Raw genomic sequence first — 12606 nt, 5'->3', positions numbered from 1 at the left:
CAGATCGATAAACACCTACCTACCTACCTACCTACCTACCTACCTACACATCGGATCTACGTCCACCGATCCCATGAGACGTTGTAACCTCAATTAACCACCCCATCCACAACAACTTGGAACGTCACCTGACCTCACCGTCCAATCACCAAAACCCAACTACACTCCACCGATAACGGGTGAAGATGCAAGAAAACATCGCCATCGCGGTGATCATCATCGTCCTGTTCATCATCCTCGCCATCGCGGGCTACGGCATCCACACGATGAAGAACCGCGTTGCGTACCGGAAACGGGCCATCGATGAGGAGAGTGGGGAGGAAGGCGGTGGTGGTTGATTCTTCCCCCTCCTCACCAACTCTCTTTCTTTCGGTTGATATTATCACGCCTCGCTGGTGAAGGTGTTTCTGGAGTCGAGTCATTCATGAATCTTATGTGGTATATTTATGCACCTGCTGGATTGGGGCTTGGTTGTTTATGTTGTTTGAATGTGGTTACGACTTATGATGCAATGGTTGATGGGATTATGGTTGACTCTACGACGGGGGAGGGATGAGCTGGAAGGCTTGAGGGGCTTGAGTCGGTTGGAGGTGTCTATAAGTGAGAGGGATTGTTACTGGATTTTCCCATGGATTTTGCTTGGATTTTTCGAGGGCTTAGGAAGGGTGGACTGGTTTCGACCCTAGGTGTTCTAGTTTGGGGAATTGTTTATATAATACCGAGTATATTTTGAGCATGTGTGTAGAGACGTATTGAGGATGAGGATAAGGGTATATTGCGTACAAATTGAACTATCCCCGATTCTGAAGGTTACAGAATGCTTCAGGTTTCTAACTTCATGTACCCCAGTCGTAGCATAAGTCGTCATCGGATTGCCTACTTGATCGAGAGCCTGCGTACAAAGTCCACTTAACCCCATCGATCATCCGAGAATCTTCAGTCCGCCCTTGGTCTTTCCATGCTTCTTGACTCCATCATGCTTGACCTTGCCCCCACCAGCACTGCCCCCACCCGAGCCGCCTCCACCCCCGTGCTTCTTTCCATTCTTGTTGTTGGACACGGGCCGGACCTCGGTGGTGGCCCGCCGGAGCAGAACCGGATGCGAACCAATGTACTTGCCTTGCATTTCTCTCGCCGCTTTAAAATAGTCGTCGCCGTCGCTGAAGCTGACAAACCCGTAGCCCTTGCTCTTCTGCGTGCGCTTGTCGCGGATCACCCGCGCCTTCTGCACCGACGTGTACTTGACGAACGCCTTCAGCAGGGAATCGTCCGTAACCTCGCCCGCCAAGTTTCCCACGAACAGACGGAAGTGCGCCGGATCCCACTCCAAGAGTGTCGAGTCGGTCCAGTTCTGTCCACCACCGGAGCGGACAACTGTCTTCGGCGCGGGCTCCGGCACCCCCACTATCGGCGCGGGCGTGTTGGCACCGGCGGCGGCACCGGATGGTGTGTTCGCGCCGGATGCAGGCCCAGCCCCGATTCCCTGGTCGGCATCTCGGCGTCCAGGGACCTTGCCGGGGGCCGGGACTTCTTCCTTGTTCGCGTAGGCGCTCTGCCACTGCGCAATCTGCGCTTCCGTCTCCGGGTCCATGCCGGAGTCATGGCGGCCGCCGTAGCCCCTTCCGGCGGCGGGCTGGAAGGGGTTCTGGATCCGCGGCACGGACGGGCCATACGAGGTGCCGTCATTGTACTGGGCCGGGGCGCCGTAGTAGGTCGGGGCGCTCTGGTACGATGCTTGTGGTTGTTGTTGTGGGTAGTAATTACCGTAGCCGGTCGTGGTTGGTGTTGCATAGCCGCTGGTTGAGGTAGGTGGAGCGGACACCACAGGACTGCTGGTACGGTAGGGTTGAGTTGAGGCTACCGAGCGCGGTGCGAAGGCAGTGGCGGCGCCGTAGCCCGGTCGCGACGGCCCGTGACTGCCATATCCGCTGGTTGCACCGGGCGGTGCATACGAGGGCGCAGCCGAGTATGCGGGTTGTTGGTAGGTGGCAGGCGAAGCAGTGCTCGCTGGTGGTGGTGGGCGCGCAGGGAGCGACGAAGGTGCTTGCCTAAGACCTGGAGGTGGCGGAAAGGACATGATGAACGGAGGGTTCGGTACAAGGGAGAAACGGTGGATAGTGTGATGCGCTGTTCAGCAACTAGCAACAGACACGTACCTTCAGGGCCTGACTGACGTCGCAGTCAATACGCCAGACGTCACGCCTGAAAAAGGTCCCGAATCCTTGTGCGGAAGATGTGTGGCTTGAAGGTGAAAGGCCGTATGCCGTATCCCAAGTTAGACCACAAAGCTTGGAGGATTGAGTATATAGTTGATGATAGACGCTAGTAGCGCTGACTTGGGAGTTGCAGAGTTGGTTGGGATCGCGAGATGTTGATCAGGAGGAGGAGAATGATATGGAAATCTGGTTGTCAGTAAGGGTAGTGTGAGTTGATGGGCTGGCAGATGGTTCTCGATGCCTGAAGCAACAGACACGGCCGACAAGAGAAAAAGTGCGCTGGTCGCTTCCAAAGCCTGCCGTAAAGTGCAAACAGGACATTACACCCTGCTGCCGCAGATGCTGCGGCTGCACGTGACCTAGTACCGATGCATGCAGAAAGCAAGAACGCATCGTTGCTGTATCCTTGAGTCTGATTGTTTTTGTTAAAGCTAGCCTAGCTTCCTTCGAGAGAGAGAAAGTGCTTGTCAACACTGGCATGTAAGTTTGACACCGAATAACCCGAGTACGTAGCTACGTATCAGCGGGGAGTTTCCTCTTTGGAAACTAAGTCAATCCGGTCTATACGAGGATGAGCTTTACGAGGGACAACCTGCTTATTGCCTGGTAGTGAGGTGAATGCTACTACATGCATACTCCGTCCTGCGAGCTGCATGATATTGAAGTCCAGGAACCTTCGCGGGCGAGTCAATGATTTGGCTGGCCCCGATCTTCTTACTCAGCGCAGGCTAGCCACACTGCGTGGTGGTTCTGAACCCCCAACCGATTGTTGATTCAAGTGATTGAACCCATGTGATGCAACTTGACCCCCACCCTAAACCTGACTGGGAAATGCAGTTGCCGACCACAGACAGTCCATAGTTACTGAACTGACCAGTACGGAGAAAAGAACCCCCATCGGCTTCATTGAGCTTTAGACTAATTAGCAGATGCGGGATGATCAGAGTCCCCGGAAATGGAGTAGATTTCTCCGGCGGGAATTGTTCTGATCGGCTTTAAGCCTAGAGAGAGGGATGGGTTATCCGCTCTAATCCGGTCTATTTGGCGGCAAGCTACGGAGTACAATTGATGACGATGATTAATCATCCCGGTCTTACCTCCTGGGAGAATGATGATGATGAAGGGAGATTAAGTGGTTGTCGGGTCTCGTATGGATCATGTATGAGTACACATACTTCTTACTTGAGCATCTGGGTGAACCGATGAGAGTGGGATGGGTGGTGGGGAGAAGGGCTTGGAAGGCGGTCCCAATTTATCCGTTCCCGAACGAGCTTCACCGAAAGCGCTACTCTGGGACAAATTCCTTTTTCAGGGCCGATGTAGGCCGGATTCTAGCGGATTTTCTGCAGTGCCGCCGCCGGTTGCTGTGCCCCTCCATTGCCCCGCCATCAGAGCAGGGAGAGAGAGAGAGCATCATCATTATCACAACAAGCTGCCACCATGGAGACTATGGCATCTACGAATACTGTCATCTCAAACTGGTTAATTAATTGGATACGTAGAGCCAATTGAAGAGAATCCGATGCGACGCAGCAAATTGCAATGTAGTCTAATTTCTGTTTACTTTTTTTCTCATGATCAATTCATATATCCGATCTGTAGGTACTAGTTACCAAAAGAAGCTGGCCGGTCTCACCGGAGGACTCTGCTCCCCCCTCCCTCCACTGGTGTTCTCTCTCCCCTCTTTGCTAGTATTCTTCCCTTCTATCGATTATTGCCCCGCTCAACCCAACTCAACCTCCCGTCCCACCCATGACGGAAGAGCTGCTCCGTAAGCCCCGTCCACATTGCGTGAATCCTGCTCTGACATCTTCCAATGCTTTCCTTCTTACGGTCCCTCGCTTGCCCCGTTCCCATCTTCCCCTTCTTGGTCCCTCGTCCTTCTCTCCTCATATATCCTCCGTCACTCCCACTTCTTCTAACTACCTCATCTCTTTTGCTTCTCTTCTCCAAAATCCATACCTAATTTCCTCCTCCCCTCCCACCCCCACAATTTCATCATGGCCGACCAAGCTGTGTAAGTAACTCTGCCTCCCACTCCTCTGTCTTGATGCTTCATCCATGATCCATGCATTGCATTCCTTCTTGCATGCATTGGTCGATCCTCTTTCACCATGCGGCTACCATCTTGGAGCGCACACTAGCCTCGAGATGACTTTCGGGTCATTGTCATGAACTCGGATTGCCCTTCGTCTGTGAATCATCACGATGAGGAGGCCGCAGGTCTGGAGGGTCGCATTGATCCCCTACGTCCTCAAACGTCGGGATCAATCCCCTCCTTGTCCGTCATTTTCTTTTCTATCTACCCACCTATTGACATAGAACCTGGCGACTGACTTCAGCGCCCGCCTCGCCGGCATCAATGTCGGCGCTCCGGCGCGTTCTTTGCCTAGTGCTGATTTCGGTCTCATCGGTCTGGCCGTTATGGGTCAGAACCTGATCCTTAACGCTGCTGACCACGGCTTCACCGTCTGCGCCTACAACCGTACCACCTCCAAGGTCGACCGCTTCTTGGAGAACGAGGCTAAGGGTGAGTTTCATTTACGTATTATCTTTCAGGCAAAGTCAACTCATCATGGTGTACAACCAGGCAAGCCCATCGTTGGTGCCCACTCCGTCGAGGAGTTCTGCGCCAAGCTCAAGCGTCCCCGTCGTATCATGCTCCTGGTCATGGCCGGAAAGCCCGTTGACCAGTTCATTGAGTCTCTTCTGCCCCACCTCGAGGAGGGTGATATCATCATCGATGGTGGTAACTCCCACTTCCCCGACAGCAACCGCCGCACCAAGTACCTGGCCGAGAAGGGCATCCGTTTCGTCGGCAGCGGTGTCTCCGGTGGTGAGGAGGGCGCCCGCTACGGTCCCTCCCTGATGCCCGGTGGTAACGAGGAGGCTTGGCCTTACATCAAGGATGTCTTCCAGAGCATCGCCGCCAAGAGCGACGGTGAGGCCTGCTGCGACTGGGTCGGTGACGAGGGCGCTGGTCACTTCGTCAAGATGGTCCACAACGGTATCGAGTACGGTGACATGCAGCTCATTTGCGAGGTAAGTCATCAACAATAATCGGAATGTCGCGTTCAGAGATTAATCATACTATCTATCGCTAGGCTTATGATATCCTCAAGCGCGGTCTTGGTCTTAAGGGCAAGGAGATTGCCGATGTTTTCGCTGAGTGGAACAAGGGCGTCTTGGATTCCTTCCTGATTGAGATCACCCGTGACATTCTCTACTACAACGACGAGGATGGAACTCCCCTCGTCGAGAAGATCCTTGACAAGGCTGGTCAGAAGGGTACCGGCAAGTGGACTGCCGTCAACGCTCTTGACCTTGGCATGCCCGTCACCCTGATCGGCGAGGCCGTCTTCTCTCGTTGCTTGTCTGCTATCAAGGACGAGCGTATCCGTGCCAGCGGCCTCCTCCAGGGCCCTACCCCCGAGTTCGATGGTGACAAGCAGGCTTTCATCAAGGACCTCGAGCAGGCCCTGTATGCCTCCAAGATCATCTCCTACGCCCAGGGCTTCATGCTCATCCAGGAGGTAAGACTCTTCCCGCATCCAGTCCGGTATGCAGTTGCTGACGTGAATTTTAATAGGCTGCTCGTGAGTACGGCTGGAAGTTGAACAAGCCCTCCATTGCCCTCATGTGGCGTGGTGGCTGCATCATCCGTTCCGTCTTCCTCAAGGACATCACCAACGCTTACCGCAAGAACCCCGACCTTGAGAACCTGCTCTTCGACGACTTCTTCAACAAGGCCATCCACAACGCCCAGCAGGGCTGGAGAAACGTTGTTAGCAAGGGTGCTCTCTGGGGTATCCCCACCCCTGCTTTCAGCACTGCCCTCAGCTTCTTCGACGGCTACCGCACCCGGGACCTCCCCGCCAACCTGCTGCAGGCTCAGCGTGATTACTTCGGTGCCCACACTTTCCGCATCAAGCCCGAGCACGCCAGCGAGACCTACCCCGAGGGTAAGGACATCCACGTCAACTGGACCGGCCGTGGTGGCAACGTCTCTGCGTCGACCTACATTGTTTAAATCAAACACGCGATGTAATACGCTGGACGTGAAGCCTCGCACGGGTCTAGCAGGGGACAGTTGGGCTGAGCTCAGGGAGTCTGCGATATGCGCTTACTGAGTGAAGGGAATGACATGATGAAAACAAGAAGCGGAACAGGAAGTATACCTAATTCTGCTTCATAGTACTATGTATCTAGATGCTTACTGTTACGTTCAAAAACGTATGGAATGAAATGAACCCTTTTCTTTTCTTTTACAGTGGTGGTGTGATTGATAATCAGTAGCTTTTCTTTGGGATCATGCAGGCAAACACAATGTGGGCTTCTAAATACTCGTAAATACCAGTAGTGTAGTCATGATGGCGTGAGGACTCATACATCCATTGGTGCTGCAACGGAAGTCTCGCTCCGCCCTGAGCTAATCCCGATTGGGTCGGCCAAACGTCGCCGCTCCCCGACCTCTTTCTGCATCTTCCTGCAACCTTCCTCACTATCTTATTTCAATCCACTACATGTGCGGCGTTGTAGGCGCTCAACTCTCTCTTCCTCTCATTCCAATCGGTTGAAGTAGGGTGGGTATCATTTTGTATGGTCATTGCTGTCTTAGCATCTCCTTTTCTTGTCGTTCTTTTGTCCGACTTTGTTTCAACTGCGGTTCCCGCACCGTCCCACTTCAGCCAGTTCCGCGCCCAAGTTCCATCGTCATTGTTAGTAACGACCGTGGTTTCAGCATTTCCCAGCATTGCCTAACAATAGTTTGATTGCCAGGCTGACCTAGTTTGTCCTTCTAACAGGTGTCTCCGCCCTTCTCTCTTGATTAGGTTCTACCTCAATCTCGCCTCGGTCGACATAGCACCCGATAGTGGACCCTTGCTGGACTTGGTGCTGTCGTCGGTGGGACAGTCTCATTCGAACCCTCCATCTTTAGCAGAGGCAGGCTTATGGCAGACAACAAACGTCCAAGTGTGGGAGCGAGAGCATCTGCGCAAGGACCGACCGCAGGAGCCACAAGCCAGGGAGCGACAGGCGCCATGGTCCCTTTGGAAGTGGCATTGAGCGACGCCATTGGCGCACGGTAAAGCTCCCTGTTCTTCTTGGGCTTGTATAGCCTGGTGTTGGTGTGCATTTGGTTGTCCAGAAGCGACTTTTGATGCCTGCTGCTGGCTAAGTGCTATTTGTCTATATGCTGATACCACCATCATCTCCTAGTGTCCGCATCAGCACAGCCCCGGTCGCGTCGACGATTGAGGGCACCCTCTTCACTGCCGACCCCATCACGAATCTAGTCGCCATTGACACCGCCGACGAAAAGCAGTCCCAAACTGGCGACTACCGCATCATCCCCATTTCGCGTATACAATCCGTTCAGATCCTCTCCCTCGCCCCGTCTGCCACCGCCTCCGATGGACCGTCCTTCGCCGACGCGGTACCACCCCTCCACGCTCTCGACATACGTTCCCTGAAGAACCGGGAGGCCAATGCTATTGCTAAAGCGCACGAAAGCGAGGCTCGTCGTGGTAAGGGCGTGACCCGCGAGGCGCAGGACATCTTCGACGCCTTCAGTCGGACCATGCCGGCGAGATGGGATGGGGCCAAGATCATTGTGGCAGATGCAGTTTCCATTGCGGCTCCATACCGCGTGGACGACTGTCGGCCTCTGGTGGCTGGTGACACGGCTGCCCTTGCCCGAGTACGCAAGGTGGTGAGTCATTCAGCCATTCGTGGATCTTGCGCAAGTAGTGGCGGTCTGACATGAATCGTACAGCTCGAAATGGAACGCAAAAAAATCGAACTGCGCAATGCCAGCGCCACCATCGGTATGGGTCACCTCCCCCGTCTTGGCCGCCAGAGATCTCAGCATTCATCTAACACATCGACTGCAGGGCCTGGCGCTGCTGGACAGAGAAAGGGCGGTTGAACCGTTCCCGTTCTGTAGCGGAGTCGATTACCTCTTCGACGGCTAGTTTTGTTTTATATGGCACTGTCATCAAAGCGAGTTTTAAGTGGATTAGATGCCCCAACCGCATGGATCAGCGAGATGAGAAGAGCATCGGGGAAGAGAGTGATCGACCCCTTGAAGTTGAACTATACATGGGGAGTGTGGGTCTCGGGCAATAGAAGAGTCGCAAGAAAAACCACGTGGGATGGAGATGACGGACTGATAAGATCTTGGTGAGCTGGGTATAGAGAATTCTCTGGTTACATTGGGGTGTGGTAGGTAGGATTGACTGCATTCACGTCTTGCAGATCTGCCGGCTATACACTTTGGGGAGGGCGAGTGGGAATGACGGTCTGCCCCCCAACTAATGTATGTGTATCTGAAGATATAGTACCGGATACTCTGAAAGGAGGGCAACAATGCTATGTCTTTCTAAATGCCCCGTAGCTTGATAAGTAGCCTTACATCTGTCCCTTCTTTATGTTGTAGACAATGTGATATCCCTCCCACCCCAGGGTACTTTTCTACTTTAATCCACCATTAGTATCTCAAGCGCCGTATGTCCCAGGTACAGTCCAAGCGACTTCCGCCCATCGTCGTGTGGTTACAATCCTCCGGATCGTCCAGTGTGTGCACCCTGTCACGAACCCTTCAAGCGCAACTGACCATGTGAGCAGCTCCGATGATCTGCAGGAGAGCACGCTACCACCCCCTCCCATCGTAGTATCAGTAACACGAACACCTGCCTCCGATGACGCCTTATTGTAGGACTGTGCCTGTGCCTCGCGAATGAATCGTGAACCTACCAGTACTTTAGGTCCCCGTTCCTGGGGTGTCCAGCAATTCGGTAGGGTGTGTCGGTTTATTTAGTGTTGATCGCCTTGGCTCGATTTAGTATTGATAGACGGATTGAATTGGACGTGTCGATTACTTTATTGTAGGATGGTTTTCTTTCTTTCTTTCTTTCCTTTTTCTTTTCCGTTTAGAGTGAGTGGGGCTTTTGGCTTTGGGATTTTGGATTGTGCATGGGACTATTCATGCAATGCGATAGCTGGTGAACCTACATCTACCGTACAGAGTACTGGAAGATAGAGAAGTGAGAGTTTTGAGGATATGAGTATCTATGTAGTCAGGTCGGTAAGGGTTGTTGAGATGCCCGAGCGTTTGGTGTGCCGTGCGGGGAGGGAGGGGGGATTTGCGGGACGGAGATGATTGACTGACTACGGAGTAAGTTACTGTATATTCTTATCGGAGCCTGCGCAGAAGGTGATTGATTATCCTTGAGTTGTCAATAGGCGTAACTAACTTATTGGTAGACGAGCTAGCTAGCTAGTGACTCTGATGTCCCTATGGCCCCCTCGACGCGGGCTAGGCCACATGGACGAGGCTATCTATCTCTGTACAGTACAGTACTCTGTAGTGCTGTACTGGATGGATGGGCATGGCAGGTGACTCACCGATATGGGGTCCATCTTACAGTACCTGTGGTTTGGGTGATGGGCAGATACGAGGATTCTACCCGTTGGTTAAATCTCCATTAATCATAATCAGTGACCAGGGAGAGGGGAGGGGGGCAATAAGCTACTGTTTATGGTTCGTTAGTGTCGAAATGGTTTCCCGCTTTGTCTTTTTGTCATTATGACGGTATGGTCATCTTTTAGCCCTATGGGGTGTGGCGAGAAAGTGACTCGAGACTCGAGTTGTGCTGTGACAGTGTTGTACTACTGCAGGTGTAGAGAATCAAAGAAAGAGAGAGAAAGAAAGATAAGGAATTCGAGAAGAACGATCTAGCCTCGGTTCGTTTGTTCTGTTTGAGGGGATAGAGGGGGAACTATGATCTCAGTCCGAGGATGGGATTCGTTCATCTGTTCATCATATCTGATCACTGTGGGTGTATGGTTCCAGAAGATCAGTGATTCTCGTATCACATCATAGCTATTCAGTAGTGGTCATGTACTGCTTCGATTGAGGAGACTCAGTCCATCTGTGCCTGAATTCTTTTCCCTCCCTCTCCGATGGTAAAGTCTGACGAGAGCAATTCTCATTGTCGGGTCAGTCCGAATTCCTCCTCATTTTCCATACAGTCAGCCATCGTCCGACCACCCAATGACCATCCATGAAAGGCGCGTGGTTAAAGTTGGTCCCGCCGACGCTGGCCGATTTCTCAATAATTGCTGGTTCAGATGCCAAGCAGTCAGTCAAGTCAAGTCGGTGTGTGTGAGAGAGAGATGTGGATGTGAATCTCTAAGAGTAAGAGTAAACTGCGCCCCAGGCACGGATGCCGGGCGGAATGGCCTGATAGATAGGCGATTGCTGCCTGATTGATGGATGCATACACTACAGAGTACGATGGTTGATGATTATAAGGTCATGATTAGCTGACACTTACTCTTGATGCATAATGTCCGACAATGATTATAGTCATGAAGAGACCCTCTAAGTGAGACTTTCCCAAGCTACTGATTCCCGCCTCACGAACCTTGAAATCTCAAGGTACCAACCACGAGCATCACCACCAATTGACCAGCATTTGGGTCAACTAAATGCCCCCTGGGCTTGTCCCGTCGCTCCCCTCTTTCCCCCGGATCGTCCGGAAGGGTAAAGCCCAACGATGCAAAATTTAATCTCGGAGCGTCGGAGCAATCACTAAATGTACCCAGTGGTTGTGAGTGGCTTGTCGGGTTGTTCCCCGCTCTTCCAGCCTTGGGAAAGAATCGAATGACCTGCGACTTGCCCTTATGGCTCATGCCTAGCAACTAGTCTATGGCAGACAGGGGGGGCCAAGTGGCACAGCAAAAGTGGAGGGAGGGAGGAGACAATTCTTGTGATCCACAGACACTAATGTAGGGAAAAAGGGAAGAAGGAAAGGAAATAATAATTTGAAGCGAAGAGATTGAACCCTGAGCAGCAGCCCGTCCTTTAGTTAGTTTATCCTCCAGTCAGTCAGTCGGTTTGTCGGTTGGCAAAGGCAGAGTCATCCTATTCGGCACGGATGTTCAAGGGTCAGGCACTCCGTCTTGAATCGAGAGAGGAGGTGAAGTCCTTCTTTTTGTTCTGCTTCTTCTTCTGTCTCTTCTGCTTCTTCGGTTTCTTCTTCTTGCTTCGCTTCTCCCTTCCTATCGGTTGTGTGATTTCCAATTCCCTGAAAGTGGCCTGTAATTTGAGACAAGTCAGGTGTTGTGGAACCAGTCTAGTGGTTGAAGGGGTGGTGGATTGTTGTCATCATGATTATTAACTTTGGTCGTGCTCGTATTCTTTTGGGTTGGGTTGCTGGATGGTCTGGGGATGAAATGACGTTCTGGTGGCTAACTTAAGTTACTTACTACTATTGAGCTCAGGGGATGGAAGGAAAGGAAGGGAAGGGAGGGAGGACAATCAAGTGACTCTCCCTCAAATCAGTCCCCAATCAACCCCCTTCGATCAGTCAGTCAATCAAGCAAGCAAGCTATCGATCGCATCGCATCGCCTCTCCTCTCTTTATCAGAGTAGACCTGTTGTACTCATACTTGTAGTAGCACGACCCTGAATTCCTTCCAAACCATAACAATTTTGTTCCCCCCATCACAATCACGTTCTCGCCCAACCCACGTCAAGTACTCCGTACCGTACCTCCATTGTTATTTTTAATATTACTCTTATTTCATCCGACTCTGTTTGAAATCAATCCTCTTCCATCTTACTCCTACTCCCAGTTTGTTTGAACTATTGGGATAATTCCTCACTAATCTACTTTTCCCCTAGCGCCTGATTATCCTCAGACTGCCTCCCTGTGCTGTCATTCCTCAATCTCTCTCTCTCTCCCTCTCTTTTTTTGCTGTTCTTCTTCTTCCCTCCTGCAGCGGTCGCCCTTGCATCATCCATCCATACGAACTATTCCCCTTCCCCCCAATTTACTTACTTTGACAGTTCCTTTTTCTACCTCTTTCCTTGGATTAGTCCCTTTTTTATTTTTACTTTCCTTTGTGTCATCTCATCAATTCCCTTTTCCTCTCCAATCTCCGAGACCAGTCATTTTTGCTCCTTCACCGATCTTCTTCCCACACTCCTTTGGCCGCCCACCCGTCCTTGAACCCCTCTCACCCACCCCCCGATTCTTTTTTTTCCCTTCGAACTTCTCTCGATCGTGTGCGCGCGCGGTGGGCCTCTGAGACACAACTCACATTCTCACTGATGGGGCCATCCTCATTGTAGCGAACGCCTCTGAGTCCGCGATTCACCCATATATCACTTCGCCTCCCTCCCTCCTACCTACCTTCCCGACGATCAGCACCGTCCCAGTATGGGTGTTTCCCCGGCCGGCAATCATCATCGACGGCGGAGCTCAGTGTTGGCTGCAGGTTCCCATTCGGCGGCTCTTGACCCAAGGGACGACATTGCAAGGGTAACCGGGGACGGAGTCGCTTCGAAAAGAGAGGAGAAGAAGTCCTCACCGGTTGAGGA

The 12606-nt window shown here is 52.2% G+C and overlaps 3 protein-coding genes across 3 annotated transcripts; 2 read left to right on the top strand and 1 right to left on the bottom strand.

The window, feature by feature from the left end:
• Window positions 1-922: 922 nt before the first annotated feature.
• Window positions 923-2077, bottom strand: ASPACDRAFT_24597 (RNP domain protein; the record flags this gene model as incomplete). Its single annotated transcript, XM_020199276.1, has 2 exons — window positions 923-1734; window positions 1831-2077. 2 exons carry the CDS (start codon window positions 2075-2077, stop codon window positions 923-925), a joined length of 1059 nt encoding a protein of 352 aa, XP_020058776.1.
• A 2123-nt stretch (window positions 2078-4200) lies between these two features.
• ASPACDRAFT_76820 (NADP(+)-dependent, decarboxylating phosphogluconate dehydrogenase) lies at window positions 4201-6483 on the top strand. Its single transcript, XM_020204798.1, has 5 exons — window positions 4201-4233; window positions 4610-4746; window positions 4807-5258; window positions 5321-5749; window positions 5806-6483. Exons 1-5 carry the CDS (start codon window positions 4217-4219, stop codon window positions 6244-6246), a joined length of 1476 nt encoding a protein of 491 aa, XP_020058775.1. The 5' UTR covers window positions 4201-4216; the 3' UTR covers window positions 6247-6483.
• Window positions 6484-7258: 775 nt separating this feature from the next.
• ASPACDRAFT_41263 (anticodon-binding domain-containing protein) lies at window positions 7259-8145 on the top strand (the record flags this gene model as incomplete). The annotated part of the gene is made up of 4 exons (XM_020200920.1): window positions 7259-7302; window positions 7437-7929; window positions 7993-8044; window positions 8111-8145. 4 exons carry the CDS (start codon window positions 7259-7261, stop codon window positions 8143-8145), a joined length of 624 nt encoding a protein of 207 aa, XP_020058774.1.
• Window positions 8146-12606: the final 4461 nt, after the last annotated feature.

This window comes from Aspergillus aculeatus (assembly GCF_001890905.1).
Source record: "Aspergillus aculeatus ATCC 16872 unplaced genomic scaffold ASPACscaffold_4, whole genome shotgun sequence".
NCBI lineage: Eukaryota > Fungi > Ascomycota > Eurotiomycetes > Eurotiales > Aspergillaceae > Aspergillus > Aspergillus aculeatus.
This window is presented reverse-complemented; position numbering and strand designations above follow the sequence as displayed.

Coding starts and splice junctions, on each gene's coding strand:
- ASPACDRAFT_76820 (XM_020204798.1), top strand. Junction 4,747..4,806: donor CTTGGAGAACGAGGCTAAGG/GTGAGTTTCATT, acceptor GTGTACAACCAG/GCAAGCCCATCGTTGGTGCC. Junction 5,259..5,320: donor ACATGCAGCTCATTTGCGAG/GTAAGTCATCAA, acceptor ATCTATCGCTAG/GCTTATGATATCCTCAAGCG.